The 22,060-nt window shown below is 35.6% G+C and overlaps 1 protein-coding gene across 1 annotated transcript; it reads left to right on the top strand.

Annotated features, from left to right (window-relative positions):
• The first annotated feature begins 4,857 nt into the window (after positions 1-4,857).
• Positions 4,858-19,168, top strand: LOC109827701 (protein argonaute 1B-like). The gene is given in 23 exon segments (XM_020394716.1): positions 4,858-4,963; positions 8,185-8,612; positions 8,615-8,953; positions 9,066-9,274; positions 9,368-9,517; positions 9,608-9,741; positions 10,894-11,000; positions 11,348-11,454; positions 11,591-11,729; positions 11,891-12,007; positions 13,448-13,555; positions 13,663-13,734; positions 14,438-14,560; positions 14,679-14,844; positions 15,531-15,652; positions 15,741-15,878; positions 17,944-18,086; positions 18,176-18,238; positions 18,301-18,364; positions 18,458-18,593; positions 18,690-18,763; positions 18,840-18,934; positions 19,021-19,168. Coding segments are annotated over 23 exon segments (3,228 nt in total). The 5' UTR covers positions 4,858-4,872; the 3' UTR covers positions 19,124-19,168.
• Positions 19,169-22,060: the final 2,892 nt, after the last annotated feature.

The raw sequence follows: 22,060 nt of genomic DNA, 5'->3' as shown, positions 1-22,060 counted from the left end.
ATTTAATTTATAATCATCAAAATCATTAAATAGATATAAAATCAGATTTTTAAAGCATAAAAATTCTAGAAAATCGAGAGAATATAAATACTCTTTAAAAATAATAATTTAATATTTTAAAATATCAAAAAAATTATTTAAACTAGTATCGAAAATTCATGGCCATTACACATTGAATCCATTGACTTCTTATATCCGCCCCTCAATCTAGTCGCACTACGTAGAGTATTCAGGAGTCTTACTGACCAGGGGACCAGGGGGCGGTGCGTCCCTGGTTGGGGGGTCCAGGGGGAGTGGACAACCCCTTGGCGAGGTTTAGGGCAGCGCCTCGAAGCTCCACCATATACACCAGGTTCTATATTGAGTTTCCTTACCCGAACACAAGCCTGAGGTCCAGGTTTTGCTGGTGAAACGCAGTCTTAAGATTTGTGTTTTACTAGTGGAATGCAGTCTTGAGATCTGTGTTTTGATTCTGAAACGCACTCCTGAGAGTTACGTTTTGGTTCTGTAACGCACTCCTGAGGGTTGCGTTTTGGTTCTGGAACGCATTCCCGAGAGTTACATTCAATTTGTGGAACGCGCCCCTGAAGGCTGCATTTTGATTATACAACGCACCACTAAGGGTTGTGTTCAGTCTTATTCACACAAAGCCTATGTTTGGGCTCATAGACGCGAGGCTTGCGTTCTGAAGTAGAAACGCAGAGCATAGGGTCACATTTAGGCTCACAAACACGAAACTCGTGTTGACTTGAGGATCGACATTCTCGGAGATGTGCTCATCGTACGGATCTATTCCTTCGTCGAACAGCGTTCTTCTTAGCTTGCTACAAGGTCTTGTCTTTGTAGCGACGTCACCATCTGTGTTGATCAGGTTTGTCGCCTGAATTAGCCTCTTATGACCCGTCACCCGTTGATTTGTCGCGGGTATAGATTCCTCGACTCGATTGATGAGTTTAATATAAGCTGAGCTCACTCCCTCGGAGGAGGGGCTGTTCGAGCAATCTTGGCTAAAGGAGAGGGTTTCCTTTGGCATAGGAGCAACAATTGGAGCTTTAGTCTCCTTGAAGATTTTATGGATCCTGCGCATAGCCTTGGGGCTAAGAGATCCGAAGAAGAGGAACTCTTCATACTTGGCTTGATCAAACTCCACAACGAGAGTTTCGACCATTGTTCCAGTGAGGTTGATGTCGGATTAAGCCACCACTTTTTCGTCAGTGAAGCTAGTCCCCAGCAGAGTCGTTATCTTTTGTTTGTTGGGAAAATTTGAAGAAGACAATTGAGAATATGATTTATTGTATTATCTCTCTAACTGGCTTTGACAATGAATGGATATAATTCTCTCAATACAATTTCTCTCTAACTAACTTAGAAAAAAAAATTACAATCTTCTTATATCAGAATCCCGATTTATAAAAGAGAAGAAGATCGACGGAGATGATCCTCTTTATTTAAAACTAGGTTCTTCATGGTAGTGATGAGAGGCCTCCCTCGACGTTAGTGTCGAATTTTCTTCTCGTTTACGATCCAACGTTTTACCTCACTGGATTGAAGTTGATAAAACTTGTGTGGCAAGTTTAAAAATAACTCTTAAGGAGTTTAAGAACTCCGTACGAGTTTAAACTCTGTAACAGAGTTGATTTGAACCAAAATTCGGTTAATAAGCCAAGTGCCAAGACTCCGAGGAGTTCTGTTGCCGAAGAATGCTTCCAAATCGGATGATTAAAGAAGCCCTTTGCTGATCTGTAGATCTGAAAAATGCTCAAAAGATCTAAAGATCTGAACTAAGCTGATCTTTCAGCTATTTATAGGTGATTAGGGGGTGTAATCGCCCCTAAAATCACTCCTCTGTGGGGTTTATGGGATATAACCGCCCCTTAAATCACTCCTGGGTGGAGTTGTGATCCCCTCAGATCGTGGGAAGCGATTTTAAAACCGTTCAGCTCGTGTTTGAACGAGTCAAACGTAAGAATTGCGTTCTGGCATGAATTTTGCATTCAAACACAACATTTGGAAGCTCGGACGCTGCGTCTGGAAGCTCGGACGCAGAGTCTGGAAGCTACGTTTGTAGTGCTTGGAAGCTACATTGGCAGTTTAAAAGCTACGTTTGGTAGTGCTTGGAAGCTGCGTTGGCAGCTGAATCTGAGCTGCGTCTGTAGCGTTTGGAGGCTGCGTTTTGCGGCCGAACATGAGTTACGTTGATAGATAGATCTGAGCTACATTTGTAGGGTTTGGAGCTGAATGTGAGCTGCGTTTGTGGCCAGGTTTGAGTTGTGTTTGCATTGCTTTGACTCTAGAACGAGGCCACTTATGTTTTGATTTGAAGAGACCGTCAATATATACTCTTTTGCTAGAGCGTTGTAAAGATTGTCATCTTGTAACCTTCGTCTTGGCTCCTTAAAAATATGAGAGTTATCAGATTGTAACTCCTGACGTTGATTGTGAAGACTCTTAAATTAAAGCTTTCATCGGTTGTTATGAAGGTTGTCAGATTGTAACCTTCATCGATCTACGTAAAAGTTTTTAAATTGTAGTCTTCTGGAAGCCATCAAATTATAACTTCCATCATTAGTGTTTGATATAGATTAACTATCTGCAATAATTTTTAGATAGCCTACAACGGTAAAAACAAACTACATTATAGCTTGTTGCATCGCTTTTTGTCTGCCTAAACTTGACATTTTTTTGGATGGCCCACAAACGAAATGCATGAATCAATTTCTTATTGATTTCAAATAGATCACCCTTTTTTAATGAGAAGTCATCGCCTTGTGTATCATCAACTACATTAGTGCCGTTAGGAATACTTTCCATCGTGGAGTTATCAATCCATTCTTCTCCATGAAGTTCATCGGGTGGCGAATCCTCTAACATGATATACTCATTGTTAGAGTAACATCCATCAATGTATTGGTTGTCCCCTTCATCACGATCTATCAAACACGTCATGCTATTGATTTGTAAGCCATCCTCTTCATCATCATCCTTAGATTCGATACTTATATTATCATCTTCTATCATCACTCCTATGAAAGACATCATATCTTTATAGGGAGCGCTATCATCGAAGGCATTTGAAGTGCCCACAAGCAAAGGGCCGCTCAAGTATTATGACTGTGTCCATCTTATATCTTGTTGCAGAGATAAAAAGCCTGCGGAGTCAACTTCAAGGTCCTCCAATATGCGAGAGTATACTCCATCGTGATTCATCGATTTGCCCAAATTTCTGTGATGCTTTTCAATAAATAATTCTACCGAACGCTTCTTGTCATGCAATATTCCAATAAGACTCAAATCGTAGTCACTTGAAATTTGAATGCCGCTTATTCTATTCCTCGTAAGAGGATAATTGCAAATAATGTTGAGGTAATACTCACGTGAATTGGTTAATGTAAGTTTATGTAAGTCATTAACCAATTCATCGAAAGTACATGATTTTGATTTAAACAATGACTTCGTCACATCTCCTTTATATACAAGCATATTATTCTCGATATAGTTAACATTTTCATCATATGAACAAAGAATTATGATTCGATCGTTCATCGTTACCTCTGAAGAGTAAAAAAATCCAATATCAATATTACACGAAAAACACAAAAAATATTATTTACTATTAAATCCTCTAATATCGATTTTAGACATTCCTAATTTTAACCAAAATGCCAAACCTTTATAATACACTAACTTTTACAATTTTCGATAATTTTCTCTCTAACTTCATACATAAATTTCTTTAATTTTATTCACACAATTCATAAATATTTCAAAATCTAAATTTAAACAAGTTATTGGCATAAAATAATGAGAATATATAAAAAATTAGGAGGAATTTTTTTTAAAGATTTTACCTAAAATTTGTCGATGTCTTATTTTCCGATGAACTCCAGCGATGACGACGACGGGATCGAACACCGATGGTGATGATTGGCCAATGCGGCGGCGATAGGGCGACAACAATAGGGTGTGTGGTAGGAGAAAGGGTTAGGGTTTGGTTTGGTAGTGAAGTAGGAGAGCGGGTTCGTAAATAAAAAGCCCATTTAACTTTCCGTCCCTGTTAGTAAACTCCCAAACATAGCATAACCCTGAGGGTTTGTAAATAAAAAGCCCATGTGCGACAGAGAGATTGTGGCGTAGGTTTCGCTCGTGGGATTCTCTCCCTAGAACTGCTCTGCCGTTTTGCCCCCATTTTCCTTTTTCGTTACCAGCATTTTTAGAGAGAGAGAGACAAGAAAAAGAGAGGTTTTTGTGGCGGTTTTGAGGCGATAGGAAGCGGTTTTCATCTCCCGTTTGGTGGTTTTCGACTAAGGTATAGCGGTTTGTCGATCCTTTGTGCTTTGCCTTCGACTTTCTAGGGTTACGGTTTTAGATCTGAGTGATACTCTAAAAGTATGTAGATCGGTTGTGTTTTACTTAGTTTATTGTTCGATCTCGCTTGATCTGTGTTTTTCTTGAGATTTTGTTGGCTGAAGACAGTATTTTTTCTGCTTATTATTAAGTATATAGTCCCTTTAGTGACTTTTTGTGGTCCTGGCGTCCAGATTCTTCACTTTTCGGTCGATTTTTAAGTGTATTGTTGCTTGAATAGAGGAGTGCAGATGATTTTACCATGTTTTTGTTTTTTTAGTCAAATTCTTCATCTTTTTCTTGAAAAGATTTTTCCTTTTGTTTCTAAGAATATTCTAACACGATGACAGTAGTATCTAAGATTTCAATTTTTTGGCTATTGAAGTTAGTGTTTCCTTTATATTCATTATTATTTCTAATTTACTTTGGACTACTTATTTGCGGAATTGCGTTAGTTTAGTTTTTTGGACTGCATCATAAGTCTGGTGTTAAAATATATTGACGAATGCCTAATAATTAAGTGCTATAATGTGTTATCTTTCAGTTCATGTACATGAGTTGTTCCTATTGTTGGTCTTCAGACACAATGAATCTGTTTGTTCTGCATTAAAGTTTGGCAGTAAGTATCTCATCATTCACTATAAGAAATCAACTGATGAAGATTGGCATCATAGGAATTATATTTTCCTATTTGCAGAATCTATGGAAGGCATCCTTTGTTCTCTATATTTATTGGACTTGGTATCTTGAACCTTCTTGTAATTAGTTCTCATTAGAGTAGAATTTCTCAATCTTCAAAACTATTTATGTGTGAAGCTTTTGTTGTTCTATAATTTTTGACTTAATTTTGTTACAATTCGCTAACTCAACAAGCAACACTTACATCCTTGCACTTTTTTTAATATGATATGATGTATTTGATTGACCCTTATGTGATTGTGAGGATACTTTATTGTATATTTATGTCTAGGTCTAATATTTATCTGCATGTACCTGTACGTTTGTTGATTTAGATGTGATATGTGGTAATTAGGATATTTATAAAGATATTAAAATATAATCACTATTTTTTCGGTGAACCCTTCAAACGTGATAAGTGGTATTAGGGAGTGAGGAAATGATTATAAAGGAAGTAGTGATAAGCTATTAATTGCAGAAAATAAAGTAAAAATATAATGGAGATACTAGAAAAATAAAAAAGGAAGTCCCAAAACAAGTACACTAATTATCAATCCTTTGATGTATGTTAGAACAGCTTTAGTCAACTGTGAGATGCCCACTAAGAATCAAAATTATCCAGTTAAATCACTTAAGCAACACATTAATGTACAAAATATACTAAAACAAAAACAGAACAATCTATTGACCAGAACCGGAAAAATCCCTAAATTTTTTTTGATGGCATTCTACTTTTCACTACTTTTTTTTTCTGTTTATAAGGGTTTGGTTTAGTTTTAGGCCCTGCTTTGGCTTCACCACCATCAAGTCTAGTGTTTCTATTTGTTGAAGAATGTCATATAATAGGGTTTACATTGTGTTCTTCCAGCCTATGCAATGTAAAATGTTCATTGTTGGTCTTGGGATACAATGAATATGGTCTTCCTTTTCACTGACATTTATTCTGCATTAATGTGTGGATATTAGAATCCTGTCATTTATTCTAAGCAATCAATTGATGAAGATTTTGGATTGTAATGATCAGATTTACCCATTTGCATAATGTGTTGAAGATAGTACCCTTGGGTCTATGCTTTTTTTACTCAATAGTCTGAACCATCTTATATGAAGTCCCTGGTGGAAAGTACTTATATTTTCGTCTTCACATCTTCTTGGGGATTTGTGTTTTGGTCTGGCAAGTGTGTCATTTGTGAATTTCTCTATTTTCAAATTTGTTTATGGTTGAAGTTTTTGTTGCTCCATAGTTTTCAACTGAACTTCGTCACAATTTGCAAACTTAACAAGCAACAGTTATGTCCAAGGTTATCGATAGCGGATAACATCGCAGCGAGGCGAGGTACCGCTAAGGCTATCTGGGGCTATTGCGGTAAAATAGCGGCAAATAGCGTGAAGTCAAATAGCGGTCAAATTTAGATATATTTAAACATTTTAGAAAATAAGAAAATTATAGAAAAATCTAAAAATTCTACAAATGCATATTTAATGATTTATAAAGATCTTAAGCATGAAATAGATGTGTAAGTGTAACAATTGCATAATATTAATAAAATTATTTGTCCAATTCATTCAACTTTTTTAAGTCTATAACACAAAAATTCTCAACAATAATAAAGCATTGATTAGTAACACCATCATTATATTAACTGCTAGAAACTTGACATAAAAAATAAAATCTTCAAGCATAGATAAATGAGCAAAGCAAGATAATGTCATGAATCATGATAGATAATAACAGTCTATAAATATTAAGCAATCAATGAAGATCAAACTGCAAATACATGACATGTCCAAAATCCAAAATCAAAGGTCTAAATTTAAGCAAAATAAAAGCTAGAAGTCCAAAATGGAGGCTTAGCTGGAGATTTGGTGCTGCAGTGCTAGAGAAGGTGAGTCGTGAGAAGGTGTGATCGGAGATGGTGAGACCGTGAGATGGAGCTCGATTGGACGTGGTGTTATTGCTGGAGATGGAGGTCAACTGGAGGTAGTGTTGTTGCTGGAGATGGAGCTCGACGGAGGAGGTTGCCGGAGGAGGTGAGAGAGAGGCGAGAGAGAGGTGTCGACTAGGGTTTTAGCCTCTAATGGAGGCGGTGACAGAGCGGCTTGCTGTCGGAGATGAGCTCGTCAGAGGTAGTCGCCGGGGGAGGGGAGAGAGAGAGAGGCGGTGGCGGCTAGGTTTTGGGTTAGGACTTGAGTCAGAGAGGCGAGAGATGATAGATTTTTATTTTATGGGTTCGGGTCGGGTTCGGGTACTCAATTTGAAAAGAATAGCGCTATTTAGTGCTTTTAAGCGCTAAACATCGCTATTTCAAGTAAAAAGCGGCTATTTCCGCAATCACACACTGTAGTCAAGGTTATCGGAGCGGTGAGGCGGTTGATCACCGCTTCCGTGATTAGTCCCACGATAGTGCTGCTATTGGGTGCTTTTTACAACACTGGTTATGTCCTTGCACCTTTTTTAATGTTATATATATTTGATTCATTTCTTGTGAGTTTTTTGGGATGCTTCTATCTTATTCTTGTAGATTTAGATTGACAATAATTTTTTGTGCATGTACTTATATAGTAACATGTTTTATATATTTCCTGGAGACATGTTGCACTTGTCATGTAATTATTTTTTCCACATTACATGTTTGACAAGTCTTATTTACTTTTATATATACACAAAGACTATACTTTGCTGGGAAAAATACTATAAATATTGTGATGTGTGTAATTAGTATAGCTATTTGTGTATAAAGTTAAAGGGCCTAGCCCTATTTTTGTGAATTCACAACACTGTACGGCAAGTTAAAACTTTAGTATAAATGTTATCACAATGATTGTCTCTTTAGCGTGCATGACTATGTGTATCCATGTGAAGTAAACATTGTAACCTTCAACCCTCACTGTAACTTTGGAGTTTTCCCTATACAATACATATACATATACATGTACATGAATTTCCATGGTCTGTGTTTATATTGTATTTCTGTCTCAGTACATTCATGTCACTTAGATTATGTGTTAGTTTTGTTTATTTGGGAACTTGTAACGTTGATATCAATATGATTTTCTGATTATATTGACAGTGAATATTAAGTTGGTTCTTCTTCCTTTTTCAGTCATTTAGTAATATTAAGTACTTATGTATACTATTGTTACTGTTAATTTTTTCTTCAGTGGACAACAATATGGTAAGGAAGAGAAGAACGGACCTCCCCGGCACTCGGGAGATGTCGGAAACACAAGAGCAAACTGGAAGTGGTGGGCGTGGACCTCAGCATCCTCCTGAAAGAGCCCCAGTCCATCATCAACAGGGACGTGGTGGAGGACGAGGTTCGGGTCCTTTCCAACCCCAACAGTCACAGTATGGAGGTCGTGGCGGAGGATACTATCATGGTCGCGGTGGCGGCCCACAACATCGTGGAGGGATGTCCACACAGTACCATGGAGCCCCAACTTCTGAATACCAGGGTCATGGAGGGCCTCAACATCCTGAATATCAGGGCCATGGAGGGCCACCATATCCTCAATACCAGGGCCGTGGAGGGCCACAGCCGAGAGGTGGTATGCCACAGCAGCAGTTTTATGGTGGGCAAAGGGGTAACGTGGGGCTGGCCTCTCTGCTGCTGGCCCGTCGAGGCCGCCGGCACCCGAGCTGCACCAAGCTATAGAGGGTCCAGCTTACCAGCCTGTCCAGTCATCTGTATCACAACCTAGCTCATCTTCAAGAACACAGGAGATGGATGTTGCTCGAGTAACGCAACAAGTTGAACAACTTTCTGTTCATCATGAAGCTGGAACAAGCCAGGCCATTCAGCCAGTTGCGTCTAGCAAATCCATGAGATTTCCTTTGCGACCGGACAAGGGCAAGTTTGGTCAAAGGTGTGTGGTGAAGGCAAACCACTTCTTTGCTGAACTTCCTGATAAAGATCTTCACCAGTACGATGTGAGTTCCCGTTAAGTATTTTTCTGTTGTTCAAATGGTATTTTTTGACGTGTTAAACTCAATGTATGGTTCAAACTGCCAGTTTAATCTTAAGAAGTAAATATTTTATTAGGTTTCAATTACTCCTGAAGTTACTTCACGGGGTGTGAACCGAGCGGTTATAGCAGAGCTAGTGAGGCTTTACCGTGAGACCCATTTAGGAGGTCGTCTGCCAGCATACGATGGAAGGAAAAGCCTTTATACTGCTGGACCATTACCCTTTCCCTCCAAGGAATTTCAAGTTACACTGACTGATGAAGACGATGGTACAGGAAAAGAGAGGTATTTTCTCAGAAGCAACAGACCTTGCTCTATTGTGTCCTTTCCTTTTTATATGCAGCATTATGAAAAATCTGAATTGTTTCTGTCCAGCAGGAGGCAGAGGCCTTTTAAAATTGTAATAAAATTTGCTTCCCGTGCTGATCTCCATCACCTAGCAATGTTTCTATCTGGGAGACAGGCTGATGCTCCTCAGGAAGCTCTTCAAGTTCTTGATATCGTTCTGCGAGAGTTGCCTACTGCCAGGTAATTATATATAGCTAATTCCATTGAGCAACATCCTTTTCATTTAACATGCAAAAATGTAAAAGTTTATGCTTTTTGATGGTTGCATAGGTATTGCCCTGTTGGCCGGTCGTTTTACTCACCAGATCTTGGAAGGCGGCAGCAACTTGGTGACGGGCTTGAGAGTTGGCGAGGTTTTTATCAGAGTATTCGCCCAACACAGATGGGCCTTTCTTTAAATATTGGTAATCACATACCATATACAACTATGGATATGGTCTTTTGACTTGAGTACTCGCTTAGACCCGTTCTAAGGGCCCGTTTGGTTTGATCGAAGTACTGGAAGTAGAAAATAGATTAAATAAGTAACTTCCAAATTTATGAAGTCGGAAGTAGTGGAAGTAATACTTTTTTGTTTGTTTGTTTCACATATTTTTTGAAGTAGTGGAAATACTACTTATTCTTCATTCCCTTTTTTTTGTTTGGATAGCAATGAAAATTGTTAGGAAGTAACTAATAAAGGAAATATGAGTAAGAAAATTTATGTATTTCCTAATTAATGCACATTTCACCTACATTCATGCTACTTCCGAGCCTTTGGATGGAGGAAAAATATTTAGGGAGTAGGGGTGACACGTAGACGCCATGTCAGCGTTTAAGGAAGTATTGGAAGTAGGTTTTTCAGAGAAACAAACATGTTTTTTTCTCGAAAGTAGCAAAAGTAGCATCTACTTTACTTTAAACTACTTCATAATTACTGCCGTGCAAACAAAAATGCTTTAAGTGAAAATAATCTACTCGAAAGAGCATGACAATGATGCATTGACAAAGTTGATCCTGTTGAAAATAAAGCTGACATGCTTCGTGGCTACTTCATCAATTATTAGAAGCATGAAAGCTGCTTTGAATATATGAAAGGTGTGGAAGGCTGTCTTATGACCAGTATTGTCCATATTATGTACTATGAGATTAAGATATGTCGAGAAGGCATATTCATCATAGAATTGTATATTCTAGGTTTCCTGTAATTATTTTTAAACATATTAGGAAGTTTAAGGCCATCTTACCAGTGTTTGGTACGTACCTTTTTTACAGAACTGGTGATTTCTAATATCTTGAAATCTAGAGTGAGATTTAAAAGGTGAAGTGGATTGAACTTGTTCTGTAACAAACAATATTTAGCGAATAGCTGGTATGAATTGCATTGTCACTAGTTGTAGCTAAGTAATGCTTTCAGCTATTTATACAAGCAATTTATTGGTGCATCTATTATCATGTTTCTATTTTTGTCCGTTTATCTATGATTGAAGAGGTAGTCCTTTTCCTGTGCGGGTTTATTCTCTATAAATTTTTTTCTGGCACGTGCTTGACTGCTGATAATCGTCCTTCTTTCACAGATATGTCGTCAACTGCCTTCATTGAGCCACTGCCAGTTATCGATTTTGTAACTCAGCTTCTGAACCGTGACACGTCACGACCGCTGTCTGATTCTGACCGCGTCAAGGTTTACTTGTTCTTACTTTGATTGCTTGACATTCTTTATATAATTAATGTTGTCTGAAATTAGCAATATGCTATTTTCACATGATTTGGTAGGCTATTTTGTAAAAGGTTTGCATGGGAGCTGTCATATTTTCTTAATGCAATTCAACTCAACTTTTCTGCTTGTCCAGAGTAAAATAAAATTTTTTGGGGATGTTTGTATCTGAATTATGATTTATTTTAAAAAAAATCTTTTGCTTGCCCATGAACCTTCTTAAGACTTTGTTTGATAAATTTATAGGTGGTGTTTATATTTTACTTTTATTCCACAATATTGGTTCTCTTTTCATATATGTGCCATATTCTCAGATTAAGAAGGCCCTTAGAGGCATAAAGATTGAGGTTACTCATCGTGGAAACATGAGAAGAAAGTATCGTATATCTGGTTTAACCTCGCAATCCACTAGGGAGCTGAGGTATATTTTCTTTTACTCGATACTGCTCCCGTTATAAGTTTTAACAACTCTTGATAGAAGCACTGGAATTTGGTTTCTGACAGCTCTTTATTTACCATTCGATTTTCCTGATACAAATTAATATGACAATCAACAGTTTTCCAGTTGATGAAAGAGGGACAATGAAGTCTGTGGTGCAGTATTTCCACGAGACTTATGGTTTTACTATCCAACGCATGAACTGGCCATGCTTGCAAGTTGGCAATCAGCAGCGGCCAAATTATCTGCCCATGGAGGTCAACATGCTCTGTCATTTTTTCTTACTTTCTCTCTGTGGTGTATGCAAACCAGTGATAACATGAGCATGCTTGTAAAATTATGTACATGAATTATGCTTCTTCTCAGTGGAATGTTTGCCACAGTCGTGTTGCTAATTATTGTGTATGAATGATTTCAGGTTTGCAAGATTGTGGAAGGTCAAAGGTACTCTAAGAGGTTGAATGAGAAGCAGATAACTGCTCTCCTTAAGGTCACTTGCCAACGTCCTCGGGATCGCGAGCTTGATATTGTTGAGGTAAAGCATCCTACTTTATCATTGCACTGCTAAAATCCCTTGCTGACTCAAATAGTTTGGCTAGTATTAAGATTTAGTGATGACAATACCTTAAATCAAGAAAGCAAGATTTTGGCAATTTTGTCTAATTTGATTGTTCAATGTATGGAGATCAATGTTCAGTAAAGATCTTTTTACCCTTTGCTTCTTTCCATGCAAATGTATCTGCGTGGGAATAACTGGAAACATTTATATAGGATTTTTCTATAGCAATAATCCCAAACATTTACATTGGGTTTACGTAGGATTTTAGTTGTGACTAGTAAATATTAGTGTTTTGTATTTTAGATCAAGTCAAATTTATTAATTCATTCATTACTGGTTAATAACAGGTTAACAAGTTGTCTAGTTGCTAAAATGAAAATTGACTTCTTCTTAGTATATATATAAAATTCCAGTTAGTTAAATTTGCATGAAGGTTGTTTCTCAATGTTATATTATATCATATCTTTGTCATGTGCTGAAATTAACTGACGGAGTTAATGATATATGCATGTAAGATTGGCTAATTTTCCTTTCTGCATTATTGCCGAATGCATAAAATTGCTGATGGAGATGACATATATGGCTTAACAAATTATGCTGCATTTTCCCTTCATGATTTCAAAGTGTGAATCTTTTTCGCAACCTGGGTGCTTGAGTTTTTTCCTCACTGTTTGATAAGTATACACCTTTGGGTCTCTCAAACTTTCCTTATTAACCGTCTTGAACAAAATCAGACCCATCTATTGTTTTGCTAGCACATTCAGAGAAAAGAAAGAAAAGGAACTACTTAGTATAGAGGAGCAAATTTAGCAGTTTGCACTAGTTCATTGAAGAATTAAAGCTGCCGTCAGCGGTAGAATCAGATCTTTGACCTGTTTCAACATGGCTCAAAACTTAACTATATTTTTAGATATATATGTGGATGCTAGCGAATGTCTTGTATAGATGTTTTTACGGTTGTATTGTGCTATTACAACTAGTAGATTTACTTCAGAATTGTCAATTATAGATATTCATTACTCCGATGTTTTACTTGTTCTCTAATATTAGATTTTCTTCAGAATAGTCAATTATAGATAATCATTAATTCAATGTTTTACTTGTTCTCTTAACATTAGGTCATTACTATTTTGTTTGTTTATGCTTTTACATGGTTCCTGCTGTGTGCTTATGTTTCCCTTTTGTTGATGTTCAGTTATGTTGTTTGCACAGGCTCCTAACAGTCTGATTAACTTCGTTTTTAGATAGTATATGTGGATTATGGTGTATGACACTTGTAAAGTTCTTGCCATGCATTGAATTTTAGATGCCTTTCTGACTTGATTTAATTTTGATTTATTTCCATTGAATGACCTGTGATAATGCCTATTATTTCCTATTTTAAATGGATTAGATCTATTTTTTTCTCATTTGCAGACAGTTCATCATAACGCATACCATCGAGATCCTTATGCACAAGAATTTGGAATTAAAATCAGCAATAAACTTGCACAAGTTGAGGCCCGGATTTTGCCTGCACCTCGGGTAAGTAGTAGTTGAAAGATTTTATGTCAACTATAATAATGGGTATGACAACTTTGCTAATTGATTTTTATCCTAATCCCTTATTTTTTAATCATTTGATGTTATAGCTTAAATACCACGATACTGGAAGGGAGAGAGATTGCTTACCGAGAGTAGGACAATGGAATATGATGAACAAGGTACAAGTTCAAAATTTGCGCTCTTACTACATTCATTTTGTAAGTCTGCAGCTTTGATATTTGTTGCAGCTATTATACTTGATGCTAATGCTGTTATATAAGTTACTTGGTAGTGTCTGATTTTCTTGGATCAAAGTTCAAGGTGTAGTAGTTCTTCATTGCGTTAAGGTCAAGTTTGTTTTGGCCCCTGCACGAGGTATAGATAGTGACTGAACCTGTTAACAACCTTAGGGCCTGTTTGGAAAACTACTAAAATTGGGCCAGGTTCAAACCTGGTCCAGTCTTAGTAGAGTTTTGTGTTTGGCAAATTTTGGGCTAGAGCTGGCTCAACTTTTTTTGGTTCATTTTGGAGCCTCTTAACCAGGCTAGAATTGAACAACCCCCACCTGGTTCAATTCTGGCCCGGTTAAAAAATAAAACACAGCGGTCCCAGTTTGGAGGGGTTTGCCAAACAGGCCCTTAGTTTATACCAGTCACTAATGAAGGCTTAAGATACTTCTAGGTTTGTTGCAAAATAATCCAAAGACCTTCAACGTCATAGAAGAATACTTGTGTCTTAATATTTTATTTATTTATTTATTTTTGTGTGAGCACTTGCTGGGGGTATAGATAGTGAGCTGAACCCCATTGTTAACCTGTAGGGAAATAGTTAAAAAATAATGAATTTTGATTAGTTTCTGACTTTAGTATTTTTGTTATGAAGAAAATGGTGAATGGTGGGAGAGTGAGCAGCTGGATGTGTATTAATTTTGCTCGCAATGTTGAAGAGAATGTTGCTCGTGGGTTCTGCCATGAACTAGCTCAAATGTGCCAGATTTCTGGAATGGTATGTACATTTCGATCTTTCATTCTCCCCTAAAATGTGGGTCCATTTTCCTTTTACAATATGATGATATATCATGTCGTTAGGTAAAACTAATTAAAGTAATTTGAGCTTCATGCAGCAATTTTCTTTAGAGCCTGTGCTTCCCCCATTAACTGCTCGTCCTGATCATGTTGAACGAGCTTTAAAAGCACGCTATCATGAAGCAATGACCATACTGCACCCCCAGAAGAAAGAACTGGATCTGCTTGTTGTGATATTGCCCGACAACAATGGATCTCTTTATGGTATCATCTTATTGCACCTTTTCTCTTCAATATTGTAAATTATTTTGGGTAAATTACAAGTAATTAACCTGCTTGTAGACCTTGTCTTGCTTGAAAGAACTACTTAAATGATCAACTAAAAACCTCTAATTTATGTTCATTGGGGAAACCATTAGTTTTGTAATGGAGTTTTGGTTCTTCAGATTTATGGGCAGATATATATGGCAAACATCTGCATGCTTGCATAATTCCACGACAATGATAAAAGAAAATGGATATATTACATTATCCAAAAACTATGTATTTGTTTCATCCTTTCAACTGCTAAATCTGTGGATTTGAAGTGTTATCCAAGTGCCTAACAAAGTGCAAACATCTGGCCAGACGTATGGATAACAAGAGCACAGTACAATATTAGCACTTTTGTTGATGGGTATGAAGGGTTTGTGAACTGTTTAGATGAAGGTTTTTTTTTTTTTAAAAATTTGAAAAGAAAGGTATACGTGAAACGAGTTTCTTGTATTTTATCCTTATTTATTATATGTGCCCTGATACTGGAGTTAACCTTCTCAGCTTTTCCATATCAACCACTCAATCATTGTTGTGAAACTCAAAATTGTCTTATTGCAGTATTTATTACTATAAGTTTCATGTTATACATTTTACCGTTATTAAGATTTTTGTTCATCTCTGTCCTTTTGTGGCAGGGGATCTAAAAAGGATTTGTGAAACTGAGCTTGGGGTAGTATCCCAATGCTGTCTCACAAAGCACGTATTTAGGATGAGTAAGCAGTATCTTGCAAATGTTGCTCTTAAGATAAATGTAAAGGTCAGTTGATTCACATCGACTTGTCTGCTTTTCCTTCTTCGGCTATATTTTCTGCATTTTCTGTAATCAGCAACTTTTCTTTGTAAAGGTTGGTGGAAGAAACACAGTTCTCGTTGATGCTATTTCTAGGCGCATACCACTGGTTAGCGACAGGCCTACAATTATTTTTGGTGCAGATGTTACTCATCCTCATCCTGGAGAAGATTCCAGCCCTTCTATTGCAGCAGTAAGATGATTAATTATTAAGTGGAAACAGAGTTATAATGCTACTTTCTATGATTTCTTGTATAATGATTCAATATTGTAGTGATGTCGATATTTGCTAAATTTCGCAACCCCCTCTTAACTCCGTTTTGCAGTGAGGAGGGGGTGGGGTGCGGGGTTGCAAAATGGCAAAAAACCCCCTCTGAACTTTATAAGTTATAGAAAATAGCTGAACCTCAGATACTAAACCCTAACTATTGGAGAGAGACTTTTTATCTGACCAGTTATTAGCAGATTCATATGGGGATAAATGGTTTTAGGTTTATATGGGTCGACCCAAACTGCCAGTTTATTAATTGGGTTAGTTCGGATCAACCCTAAATGACCCTTTTTAACCCATTCAGTGACTGGTTCAGTCATGTAAATGGGCAAACCTAGATTATATTCTTTCGCAATCCCCACCATTCCAGGTACGCCATCGCCATCTCCATCTCAGTTGCTGTTGGCCGTCTGCTGCTTATACCTGATGATGGTGGCGATAGTTAAGCAGAGGAAATTATAATGTTTGGTTATAGAGAGGAGATGAGGGATAGGTCCAAGAAAATAATCATCTTTGTTATGGGGTATAATGATTATGAAGTAGAAGAGATAAGAAGTAAAAATTTATTAGATGCTATTTTTTACTGTAAAGTTTTGATTAGCTGGTGCCGACATGTGTGGATTCAAGGTTGGGGCTGTGGGGGCAATCGCCACCACTGACCCCCTATGATTAATACTTAAATATTAGGCTCTTATTTCAAATTGCCCCCTTAATATTTGATTTTATTGATCCCTCAGCCCAAGGATTTTGAAAATAAATGCCTAAATGGACCAAACTCAAAACCGTTTACCAAAATGCTTTGCCCAATGCCTAAACTCTCATCAATGATCGATTCCCTTAAATTCTGAAACGAAAACCCCTGTGGCCTTCGCTTCTATGTAATCGTGAGAGGAGTCTACTTGCGAATTGTGAGGTATGTAGAGGGAACAATTGTGAAGAATTTTAATAAGATACTTCTATTGCATCTATTTTATTTATACTCAGCACATTTCATACTGGCGTCATTAATATTAGGTTTTTTTGGAAGTCATCCAAATCCATCATACTTAGAGATTAGTCATCTTTATCTTCAATTTTAAAAATTAGTCCCCCCAAATACGTTAAGTATTTGAAATTAATTCCCCAATTCTTTCAACATCGTACTAACTAGAGGGACTAATATCAAAACACTCAAGAGATTTGGGAGATTAATTTGGAAGTATGAAGATTTGGGGGCCTATTTCAAAACGCTAAAATTTCTAGGGGATTAATTTCAAAATTTGAAGACTCAGGGGGGACTAATTTTAAAATATGAAAGATTTGGGGGACTAATATTGAAAAACTCCTAATATTTAGCTTAAAATATCATATACTACTTGACACTTGTAAGCTTATAAACTTGTCCCCTATGACCAAAGTTTCTGGATCCGCCCCTGGGTGCCAATATATAGGAGCCGTTGATCTATTATCTTTGTCATGTTAGATGTGCTATTATCATGCTTGCAAATTGCATTGACATTTTTCTTGGAACCATAGTTGAGGGACTAGACTCTGAAGTTTAGCTTTTATGTTGTATATATGTTGTAGAACTACATATAATAATCTCAATCTCTAGTACATTTATGGTCCAGATTTGTCTCGTGCACATGCATGTCTCCGTAAATCAAAATGTGCCTTAGAGGAGCTATGTCTGTGTTGTGGCGCTGGTGCTTCCAATTTTAACATTACAGTAGCAACCCCCCTAGAAACAATGTATCATGATAGTAGTTTCATAAATGGGTTATTCAGGTCGGATGCCCCTTTAATAGGCTGGGTCTCCTGACCCATTTATTAAACACGTTGGGTTTGGTTCAAGTTTAAATGGGTTTGGTCAAAGCTGAACCAACATGAAGTGATCTGACCCGATTGATTTGCTAACACTAGCTAAACCCCACAAAGTTCATGGTGGAAAAGGGTTGAGTGTTTCTCTCAGGTGCAATTTAGTTCATTCTTCTTTTGGACTTTGCAGGTTGTTGCCTCTCAAGACTGGCCGGAGATCACGAAGTATGCAGGATTGGTTTGTGCTCAGGCTCATCGTGAGGAGATGATTCAGGATCTTTATAAGGAGTGGAAAGATCCTCAGAGAGGACCTGTCTCTGGTGGGATGATAAAGTATGTTAATTTAATAGCACACGTCAATTTAGTAATTTATTCTCGTGCTTAGTATATCAAGAAACTTATCCACCTCTCAATACTTCCAGGGAACTTCTTATTTCGTTCAAAAAAGCAACTGGAGAGAAGCCTCAAAGAATTATATTTTACAGGTAATTCAGTTGCATAGTTTAAGTCACATCTTTGGCCAAGTTTTGACGGTATTTTTATTCAGGGATGGTGTTAGTGAAGGGCAATTCTATCAAGTCTTACTGCATGAAGTTGAAGCTATACGAAAGGTACCTGTATATATGCCGTGAGAAGTTTATTGTTCTAATCATTAATGGTGTTTCCTAGCAGAAAGTTACATTTGTGTAATAAATATGTTTTAGGCATGTGCATCTCTGGAGGTTAATTATCAGCCACCGATAACCTTTGTAGTGGTTCAGAAACGTCACCACACCAGGCTGTTTGCTGAAAATCATTCAAACCAGCATTCAGTCGATAGGAGTGGAAACATTTTGCCAGGTCCTTGCCAATGATATTTCTTTGTTTTGAAAGTACGAGATTTCTTATATTGCAAAATTCTTTTCCTTGTATTTATCATTTCTTGTTAATTATCAGGAACTGTTGTCGATACCAAGATCTGCCATCCTACCGAATTTGACTTTTACTTGTGCAGTCATGCTGGTATCCAGGTAAGAGTTCTTTCATTTTATTTGTTAATATTCTTGAACTTCTGTTCTAATAAATAAATATATATTTTTCCTATAGGGCACAAGCCGTCCTGCTCACTACCATGTTTTATGGGATGAGAACAAGTTCACTGCTGATGGACTGCAGTCACTTACAAACAACTTATGCTACACGTAATGACCTTCCCCTTGTGACGGTTTTTGATTCACCCTACATCAGTGTTTTTTTATTACTGATTCTACATTATTTTCTTATCCAGTTATGCAAGATGCACTCGTTCTGTATCCATTGGTAAGCTGCTTCATTGCCATCTTACTTTTTTTGTTGGGGTCTTTAAGATGCGTTTGACAATGGGAAAGTAAATGGAAAGTGAAAGTGAAGAGGAGACCCTTCCTATTTGCAAAACTTCTGGGATAGAAAGCGAAAAGATCAAATGTTAGGCTCCGTTTGAATATCATGGTGTTTTCCTTGTTTCCATAGTGTTTTTGCCGAAAACAAAACACAATGCGCTTGGAAACCATGATGTTTTTTGAGTTAAATCTTCCTCAAACAAAAAACACAATACTTATTTCAAAACACCTTTTAGGTGTTTTAAATTTGATTTTTTGGTTTGAGTTTGAGAATGTGTTAATATAATATCTAACATAATATATTAAATGTAATTAATATAGAGTTATCATCAACATGCTTACTATATTATACTATATATTATATTATATTATAGTTAATTTAATATATTAGTAATATTTATTAAATAATATAAAAATATAATAAATAAAATATTTTATATAGGGAAAAATGTTTTGAGTTTGAGAATGTGTTAATATAATATCTAACATAATATATTAAATGTAATTAATATAGAGTTATCATCAACATGCTTACTATATTATACTATATATTATATTATATTATAGTTAATTTAATATATTAGTAATATTTATTAAATAATATAAAAATATAATAAATAAAATATTTTATATAGGGAAAAATGCTTCCAGCTCCCAAAAGCCAAGAAAACATGCTCCCCCCTAAGACTTTGTCAAAGGGTGTTTTGCCCCCAAAATTAAAGATTTTGTTCTCTAAGCCCCCAAACACAAAATCCAAAAGATTAAAATATGTGAAGATCATAATACCCTTCTCTTTCTTTTTTTATCATGATGTACTGAGATGATAGTTGTAATGATTGATGGGGATTATTTTATTATTTTTGTTTTTTAGTATTTTCGTTGTTTGTATTGGAAGATTGTTAAAATTATGAGTTAATTGTTAGGTTACGAGTTAATTGTTAAGGTTACGGGTCAATTGTTAAGGTTATGGATCCCCCCTCTCTCTCTCTTTATCATGATATTACTGTGATGATGTTGAAATGATTTAAGGGGATTGTCATTTTATTATTTTTGATTTTTATTATTTTTCGTATTTTTAGAATATTCGTTGTTAAGGATAATGGTTGGTTATAAATGTTATGCATAGATTGTTAAGGTTACGGGTTGGTTGTTAAGGTTACATGTTTGTTGTTAATGTTATGAGTTTGTTGTGTAGGTTACGGGTTTGTTGTTAAGGTTACGGGTATAATTGTTAAGGTTACGAGTCAATTATTAAGATTACGGGAATTGTTAAGGTTACGGGTCACTTTTCTCTCTCGTAACCTTAACAATTAAACACGTAACCTTAACAATTAAACTCGTAACCTTAACAATTAACCCGTAACCTACACAACTAACCCGTAATCTTCACAACCAACCATTATCCTTAACAATTAACAATTAAACCCGTATCCTTAACAATTAAACCCGTAACCTTAACAATTAACCCTTAACCTACACAACAAATCCATAACCTTAACAACCAACCCGTAACCTTAACAACCAACCCGTAACCTTCACAACCAATGCAACAAATCCATAACCTTAACAACCAACCCGTAACCCAACCAACCCGCAACCTTCACAACCAATGCATAACCTTTACAACCAACCATTATCTTTAACAATTAATAATTAAATTCGTAACATTAACAATTAAACTCGTAACCTGAACAATTAAACCCGTAATCTTAACAACAAACCCGTAACCTTAACAATTAAACCCGTAACTTACACAACAAATCCATAACGTTAACAATAAACCCGTAACCTTAACAACCAACCCGTAATCTTAACAATCAATGTATAACCTTTACAATCAACTATTATCTTTAACAACGAATATTATAAACATACGAAAATAATAAAATAACAATCCCTTTCAATCATTTCAACATCATCACAGTAACATTATGAAAGAGAGAGAGAGAGAGGATTCATAACCTTAACAATTGACCCGTAACATTAACAATTAACTCGTAACCTTAACAATTAACCCGTAACTTTAACAATCTCTCAATACAAACAACGAAAATAATAAAATAATTCTCATTAATCATTTCAACTATCATCTCAGTATATCATGATAAAAAGAGAGAGAGATGGGTATTATGGTCTTCACATATTTTAATCTCTTGGGTTTTGTGTTTTTGGGGCTCGGAGAGTAAAATCTTTATTTTTGGGGGCAAAACACCCATTGACAGTCTTAGGGGGGAGCACGTTTTCTTAGCTTTTGGGGGCTGGAAGCATTTTCCCCTTTTATATAATAATATAATAACATATTAAATACCAATATTTAATATGTTAATAATGTATTATATAATAAATAGATAATAATAAAATATTAATAAACTAGTAAAAATATTAAAAAAAGTTATTGATAATAAATAATAATATAATAATATACTATACAATAGTATCATCGTTATAATATGATTAACTTTTTAATTAATAATTATAAACTATTATATAATAGTAACATATTTAGTAATAACATAACAATAAAATAATATTATAATAACATTTAATAGTAAATGTAGATAATATATAAAATATTAATATTATAAAGTAAAATAATTTTTAATAATAAAATAATTTATTGCTAAAAAATGTTAATGTAAAAATAATATATTCATAATATAATAATATTTATTAATATCATAAATACTAATATATTATTAAAGTACTATTAATAAACTAACATATTAAAAAATATAATATATTATATAATATTAAAATATTTATAATATATTAATTTATTAATAACATACTAGTAATAAGATAATATTAACATTATTAATAATATTATATTATATGAATAATAGTATAATATTATATTAAAAATAAAATAATATTATTATCAAAATATTAATATAATATACAACAATAACAAATTGATATACCAAAATATTTAAATATATAATTATTTGA

Source organism: Asparagus officinalis, unplaced genomic scaffold (assembly GCF_001876935.1).
Source record: "Asparagus officinalis unplaced genomic scaffold, Aspof.V1 AsparagusV1_Un375, whole genome shotgun sequence".
Taxonomy (NCBI): domain Eukaryota; kingdom Viridiplantae; phylum Streptophyta; class Magnoliopsida; order Asparagales; family Asparagaceae; genus Asparagus; species Asparagus officinalis.
Note: the sequence above shows the minus strand (reverse complement) of the source record. Positions and strands in the feature narration are given on the sequence as shown.